Source organism: Sinocyclocheilus anshuiensis, unplaced genomic scaffold (genome assembly GCF_001515605.1).
Source record: "Sinocyclocheilus anshuiensis isolate Anshui unplaced genomic scaffold, SAMN03320099.WGS_v1.1 scaffold280, whole genome shotgun sequence".
NCBI lineage: Eukaryota > Metazoa > Chordata > Actinopteri > Cypriniformes > Cyprinidae > Sinocyclocheilus > Sinocyclocheilus anshuiensis.
The window spans coordinates 844,833-853,324 of NW_015558575.1; the positions used below are offsets into that span (position 1 = coordinate 844,833).

General features: G+C 37.4%; 1 protein-coding gene across 1 annotated transcript in view; it reads left to right on the forward strand.

Moving 5' to 3' along the window:
- The window catches only part of trim67 (tripartite motif containing 67), a 43,095-nt gene extending 39,935 nt beyond the window's left edge, over positions 1–3,160 (forward strand). The window contains exons 9-10 of the mRNA XM_016475284.1: positions 1,661–1,823; positions 2,991–3,160. Coding sequence (XP_016330770.1) covers positions 1,661–1,823; positions 2,991–3,035 — 208 coding nt within the window. The 3' untranslated portion in view covers positions 3,036–3,160. The remainder of the gene's footprint in view (positions 1–1,660; positions 1,824–2,990) is intronic.
- Positions 3,161–8,492: the final 5,332 nt, after the last annotated feature.

Consider the following 8,492-nt stretch of genomic DNA (forward strand, 5'->3'; position numbering starts at 1 on the left):
CTTGTTTTCCCAACATGTTTCTTTTATTCTTTTGTCCCTCCATAACCCAGGGTATCTAAACAGGTAAACCATTCAGGTAAAAGTAGTTTGTAGAGTCACTGCTGTAGAACTGTGCTAGTAATAGTTCTAGTATTCTTATCAGCTTTGTGATAGTTGTTAGATAAGAGAATGTTCCAGAAACTCAATGGTTCTGTTCGTATTAAGATGCATTTTTGGTGATCCGTTCACAAGTGCTCAGTACTAAATACAGGTGGAAACATATAACGCTCTGTATCATTTTCAAAGGCACGCTGAGTGCAGCATGCACATCCAAGTTAAGACCCATTCACACCAAGGATAAGTATTACATTGACTATGCAGTTTTAATAATCATTCTAATTACTCAGTATAGAGAAGTTCACACCACAGCTTTAATGAGAAATGACACAGTGGAACAATATCATTGGAATCACTTTCAGAAAGATTTTACCAGCTCATGATCCACCTGAGTTTAAAGCAACTGTAAGTTTTTTACCTTGAAAAATCAGTTTCAAAATCATTCTGATGGTACACTGTCTTCTAGTAAGGTGAATGGCTTGTTTTCCCCCCCCACACTCCCCCAAAAACCTCCCAAGAAAGTGACCGTTGTGACATAATATAAGGTGAATGGCTTAAAAAAATCCAAACACAAGGAGTCACATGAGGTGCATTTGAAATGCATGTTAAAGGGAAAATTCACCCCCCCCACCACCAAAAAAAAAAAAGAAAAGGAAAAATTTACACACCCTCCAAACCCTTAAGAAATCAATTTATCTTCGGAACACAAATAGAGATATTTTTTAATAATTTCATTCTCTCATAATTTTTGTGCATCCATTGAAAGTCCACACAACCAAAATTTTTAAGCTTCAAAAGGTTCATAAATAAATTGTAAAAGTAATCCATATGAATCAAGTCTTCTGAAGAGAGACTTCAATTTATATGATGAACACATTTCATTTAGTCTTTTATTCACATATAAACATTAATCTACTTTCTTACAGCACATTAAATACAGTAAACGGAAGTTTAACTACTTGCTTGATGTGTAAAGAACAAATCTCATTGGTTCTTTCCGAAGCTCAAACGTGCTTGAATGACACGTAAGAACCAACCTCATCGCATCAAGCAAACATGGTTGAGCTTCTGTTTTCAATATTGATGTGTGAATCTTCATTTGTGTTCCAAAGACGAACGAACGTCTTATGGGTTTGGAATGTCATGAGGATGAGTAAAACCCTGGTGAACTAACCCTTTAATAACAGGTGGAAACAGGGCCAGTGTTTTGAAATACATGATATGTAGAGCTTCCTTGTGTTCCTCATTTTAAAACGACTATGAGCTGTTATAAAGTTTCTTCACTGCTCTATAAATATAAGTAGGTCATCCTGTCAGACTGAATATTAGCACTGCTGTGATTCAGAAGTAACACACACTGGAGTTGTGAGTAAAGTGGAGTCAAAGCACAGTTTCTCCTCCCTACTTTCTTTACTCTGATCCAGCTCCACTCCAAATTCTCCATTTCCCGCATCCTTCTCATTCCTCTGCGCAGAGAGATCTTGGATCAAAAGAAAACACCTGTGTATCCTGTGTCGCTGATTCCCTTCATTTGTCTCCTTCCTCTTCTACCTGATTCTTGCAGGGCTGAGGGTGGCATCACACAGGGTTCGACTGTGGGGATTCTGTTAGACCTGACAAAACATACCCTGACCTTCTTCATCAACAAGCAGCAGCATGGACCCGTGGCTTTCGAGAACTTGGAGGGTGTGTTCATGCCCGCGGTTAGCCTCAACCGCAATGTCCAGGTGAGCAGCAGAGCCACACTGACCTTTAGTGATCAGTCGCATTGGGATTCAAGAACTGTTTCTTATTCTGAATCATTCTCATGACCTTCAAGTTGCTTGACCAAAATTCTTCTGGCATGTTTAGATTTTGTTTCCCCCTACAAATGTTATCCTAAGTTGAAAAATTTAAGAGCTCATTAGAAAAACTTTAGGGGTGCAATGAAAATGTATCAAATAATGTGCTTTTTTCTTTAATAAAGTGATATAAGAAGACATTTAGAATTATTTATTTTATTAAAATATAAAAAGTACACTATAGGTTTTTAAATATTTCTGCTTCAAACTGTGTTTAATAATTATAGGCCTACTTTAAACTTTATGTATCTGTGTAATATATGTTATTGTGCCGATACTAGTAAAAATCTATATATTTAATAATATGTGTTAAATAATGTTCTTAATCTTTCCTTTTTATGATGCTGCAGCCCAGACAGAAGCTACAAGAGTTTACGTTGAATTAAATGCCACTTTGAATTATAAAGATGTCCGAAATACACTGTGACTCTTATTTTGAAATGTCAGCTTTACTATTGCTAGCTGCTCATTTAAACAGATGCACTGTTACAACTCTCTTAAAAGCAACATATTACAATATAAACACCATAATAATGTATCAACGGTCACTCATAAACAATCTACTGTTATAAATGCATGGTATTAATTATTTGCAAACTGCTCTTAAACAGCGAGCCTGTAGAATGCGCAACAGCACCGTGTTTTTACTTTGACGTGAAGCGCTCATATTGGTCTAATGAAATCATAGCCTTTTTAGGTTTGATAGTAATATTAGGCTGTTTTGCAATTCCTGTTTTCCATCCCTAAATTTTAGACCTCTTAAAATGTTAATTAAGATTTTTGTTTTACAATTTAACATTACTTTACATTTCCTGTAACTAGCTTTTACAGTTTGCGCGCATCTATTTTTAGGCTTAAATGTGAGTTAAATGCTTGCACTGTCAAGCCCTGTGTTGTGATAAATTGTACTTTGAAATCGTTTCTCTTGAAAATGAATAGATGTAAATAGAATAATTTAAGGTGAATCATAATATGAATCAGATTCCTGTGCCTAGTCATCATCAGCACATCATATCTCTCAACATTAATAACTGAAATGTATCTTTTTCACAGGTGACTCTGATCACAGGTCTGGAAGTCCCAAAGAGCATCATGTGATCATCTTGAACCAATGAGAACAAGCCAGACCTTTCTTGTCAAACAAATCAGTGCTCTTAGACGGCACTGACATATAAAGCTGATATTAATAATATTTTTCCCCCTCATGGTCATATGGGTGATTTGCATTTCGGTGTTTACAAATCATTCCCATGTTTACAAAAAAGCAAACCGTGATTGTCCCCACGGGGGCCGAAGCTGGAGTCGAACCCCAAAGCACTTTGAAGTAAAGTTCTGCCTCTTTTTCATACCTCCAATGAAAGATTAGCACAGTTTCAAAAATGTAATTGGATTAAAACCAATTTATCATCCATTTGATATGTTAGCAATGGAACAGAGTGATCAAACGCAACCAATAGTGATCAAACAACTGTGAGACTAAAGGTGAATTTGAAAATGTTTCAGGTTGCTACACGAATCTCAGGTTTACTCACCTTTAATGTGCTTCAAAAAAGCATGAATCTGGGGTGCTGGGTTTGAAAAGGTCCCAGTCAAGCCAAAAGCCCTGCGTCAGATTATAGTGAAGTTTACAGTCTCTTCAGTTCACAGTTCTACAAGTAAAATTGTAAAACTGATTGCTAACAGCACACTTCTGCTGAATTAGCTGCACAATTTGAGGCATAACTCATGATCGTAGCACAAACAGTGCGGGATGAGTTATGTGCTGAAGTCTAATACTTAAAGGGGTCATATGATGTTGCTAAAAAGAACATTATTTTGTGTATTTGGTGTAATGAAATGTGGGCTAGAGTGAGGAACGGCTGGAGGGCTGAGTGAGCGGAGGCCGGTGGGCTTGAGAACGGCGTGGCTAGCGGATTCGACGAAGGAGCGTCCGGCGGGCTTGCAGCAACCACATGGGACGACCCCGGGCTGGACTCCACTTCGTCCACGGTGAAAGCCGATCCGGTGATCCACAGCGCAAAGTTGTTGTACTCCAAAGAGAAAGGAAAAATTGAAATCGCATCATATGACCCCTTTAACTTATGCACAATTGTCTTAGCAAACAGCCCTAAAACACACACAAAAAAAACCTCCAGGTTTACAGAAATTAAATAATACCTGCCATTAGAGATAGACTGTCTTGGTGCTTAATATGAGCCACAATTGTGAATATTTAGCCAGAATCTCAGCTCTGAGGTCTCCTTACACTGTGACCAACGTATTCCTTAAGAGTCTTGAAGTTGAAGTGTGTAATTTTCTCCTGTCCCAGCTTAAGTAAGCCATTTTAGGTTGATTTCTCAGAACTGTTGCAAAACATTGCTCTGTTTGTTTGCTGCTCCTAGCAACAACGATTCAACCAATAGTGAGAGTTTATGGCGGGGCTATCTGTATTTGTGACCAGTGACAAATGAGTGTTGGGGAAACCTGTTTGAAAACAGTCACTATTTTTGTAAATTAATTTAGTGACACACTTACACACTTCAACTTTAAATACATGACAGACTCAAGCTTCATACACCTCATTACCAGTAAATGAGCACTTCATGGTTCGTTTTATCAGTATTATTTCCATACCGTGCCCTTTAACGGTTGCCGTGCTTTTTTTAGAATATGATGTCGAAATACCAAGTCATAGCATGTAGTCGGGAGAGAAGATTGCGTTTGCATGTTGTACAGCTGTAAATATGGTCAAAGCAGTGAAGCGCGCATGAGTTACACAATCATTATCTTGAATTTGTTACAGTGTGATGACTGGATTAAACAGGAATACAGCATAGACTCAGAGTTTGCAATCTGCCTCCTAGTGTTTGTTGTGTGCAATTATTTTCTGATAACGTAGCTTTGAGTTAAAACCTCCAAAAGCTACGTAACTCTATAACAGCGCTTTTTTATTCTCATAAAACTGGTCACATTAAATGCTATGAAGAGTCACATATGGACCTTGCAATAGGAGATACAAGCCTATGTTCTGTTTATACCTCTGTTCAAATTACGATGGTTTCAGGGAGAAATGAGAGATAAATGAAAGATATTATATTTATGTTTATTATCCTGTCCAGACATTAACTTACTGGATTATGGGAGCAGATAATGACCCATTGGTGATGTAAAGCATGGGATGTTGTTGATATTTTTAACACGTTTCTATGAACAGTGTAATTAATGTAAATATAGCTTGAGCTGATGCTTTTATCGCGCAGTGAGTACTTAGCTGTCAGGAGTATTAAACAGGTCCTGGCACTATGTAAGTGCAATGTGAGAAAAAAAAAAGAAAGGAAAAGAGTGGTTAAAAAGTAAAAAGCTGTGCTAAAAGGAATGTTCGGGGTTCAGTCAGGGCTATCGTCTGCTTGGGACAACTGAGAATGTTGTTGTTCCAGGTAATTTATCCACATCTTCGCACTACTATGATGGCATTTCATGTATAAATCACAGAAAAAAAGTAGACTTTTAGCAGTAAAACACCAATACAAGAACCAGCACAATCTCATGGCAGTTTGTAACTATTTTACATTTTGGCAAATTGGTGACTAATTCATATGAATGTATACGATCTCACTCGTACTTTTTCTACTTACACCCCAGCGACGGCTATGTTTAGGGGTAGGGTTAGAGGTGGACATTCATGCTTACTTTTTCGTTAAAAATAATACATTTTCGTATGAGTCACATTGTACAAATTCATACAGAATCACCACCTCATAAAATAGTTTTCCTGTGAGATTGGGCTGTAAAATACACACTGACAGAAACATTACACATATTAACATGAGCTCTGAGCATGTTGAGTTCATCACAAGACCAAGACCATGAAAATATGGTTTTGGACTCAGACTTGAGTACTAAAACACGGCTAACATTGTAAACTTTCCAAATTCTCATGATCTCATGTCATAACCATGTAACTCATATTCATATACTATACAGAAAAAAAGAAAAAGGATGTGAAAACAGTGTTGAAAAGACATCCCTTTGCCAAAACGATGATTTAGACAACACCTGAGCTCAAATAAAATATTTTAGTACAGAAGTATATATATAAGTGCTTTAGCTGCCACTTCTTGACCCTTCGGAACATTTCTCCCCATAAACCTTTATTGTACTGTAAAAGTGACAAGTTTAATTATTGTCTGTGGTAACTACCAACATGCCACATAAGCTGTCCATATGCACTTGTTGCCTCATACACCATATTTATGACCATCAGCGGGCAAAGTAATGGCGATACATACAAAAATACATCCATCAATGGATTTTGTAGTCGGGAGAGAAGATTGCGTTTGCATGTTGTACAGCTGTAAATATGGTCAAAGCAGTGAAGCGCGCATGAGTTACACAATCATTATCTTGAATTTGTTACAGTGTGATGACTGGATTAAACAGGAATACAGCATAGACTCAGAGTTTGCAATCTGCCTCCTAGTGTTTGTTGTGTGCAATTATTTTCTGATAACGTAGCTTTGAGTTAAAACCTCCAAAAGCTACGTAACTTTATAACAGCGTTTTTTTATTCTCATAAAACTGGTCACATTAAATGCTATGAACAGTCACATATGGACCTTGCAATAGGAGATACAAGCCTATGTTCTGTTTATACCTCTGTTCAAATTACGATGGTTTCAGGGAGAAATGAGAGATAAATGAAAGATATTATATTTATGTTTATTATCCTGTCCAGACATTAACTTACTGGATTATGGGAGCAGATAATGACCCATTGGTGATGTAAAGCATGGGATGTTGTTGATATTTTTAACACGTTTCTATGAACAGTGTAATTAATGTAAATATAGCTTGAGCTGATGCTTTTATCGCGCAGTGAGTACTTAGCTGTCAGGAGTATTAAACAGGTCCTGGCACTATGTAAGTGCAATGTGAGAAAAAAAAAAGAAAGGAAAAGAGTGGTTAAAAAGTAAAAAGCTGTGCTAAAAGGAATGTTCGGGGTTCAGTCAGGGCTATCGTCTGCTTGGGACAACTGAGAATGTTGTTGTTCCAGGTAATTTATCCACATCTTCGCACTACTATGATGGCATTTCATGTATAAATCACAGAAAAAAAGTAGACTTTTAGCAGTAAAACACCAATACAAGAACCAGCACAATCTCATGGCAGTTTGTAACTATTTTACATTTTGGCAAATTGGTGACTAATTCATATGAATGTATACGATCTCACTCGTACTTTTTCTACTTACACCCCAGCGACGGCTATGTTTAGGGGTAGGGTTAGAGGTGGACATTCATGCTTACTTTTTCGTTAAAAATAATACATTTTCGTATGAGTCACATTGTACAAATTCATACAGAATCACCACCTCATAAAATAGTTTTCCTGTGAGATTGGGCTGTAAAATACACACTGACAGAAACATTACACATATTAACATGAGCTCTGAGCATGTTGAGTTCATCACAAGACCAAGACCATGAAAATATGGTTTTGGACTCAGACTTGAGTACTAAAACACGGCTAACATTGTAAACTTTCCAAATTCTCATGATCTCATGTCATAACCATGTAACTCATATTCATATACTATACAGAAAAAAAGAAAAAGGATGTGAAAACAGTGTTGAAAAGACATCCCTTTGCCAAAACGATGATTTAGACAACACCTGAGCTCAAATAAAATATTTTAGTACAGAAGTATTTATATAAGTGCTTTAGCTGCCACTTCTTGACCCTTCGGAACATTTCTCCCCATAAACCTTTATTGTACTGTAAAAGTGACAAGTTTAATTATTGTCTGTGGTAACTACCAACATGCCACATAAGCTGTCCATATGCACTTGTTGCCTCATACACCATATTTATGACCATCAGCGGGCAAAGTAATGGCGATACATACAAAAATACATCCATCAATGGATTTGATCCATAAAAAGTACCAGAAAACACTTTTACAGATCTCAGGTTAGCCCAGTGTTGCCAAGTCTGTGGTTTTCCCGCGGAATTGGGCTACTTTAAAGGGGTCATATGATATTGCTAAAAATAACATTATTTTGTGTATTTGGTGTAATGAAATGTGTTTATGCGGTTTAAGGTTAAAAAAACATTATTTTCCACATACTGTACATTATTGTTTCTCCTCTATGCCCCGCCTTTCTGAAACGCGTCGATTTTTACAAAGCTCATTGGTCTGAAAAGCAAGGTGTGCTCTGATTGGCCAGCTATCCAGTGCATTGTCCGCGGGTTGAAGCGCCCCCAATAACGTGATATTCAGGCCCTGGAATGCGAATTTTACTGGAGGAACCACCTCCGAAAAACGTGTATTTTACCCCCCGCAACGCAATTTTTACCGGGGAACCCCGCTTGAAACACGTTTGGGCTAGTTTTGAGTAACAATTGGGCAGGTTGTGTTGTGAAAACCTGGCAACCCTGGGTTAGCCGATACCAAATAACCTTCATAGACATTTCTATATGTTTATTCCATAATCTCTGTATGTAGTACACTCTAAAAAATGCTGGGTTAAATACAACCCAGTGCTGGGTAAAATAGGGACAAACCCAGCAATTGGG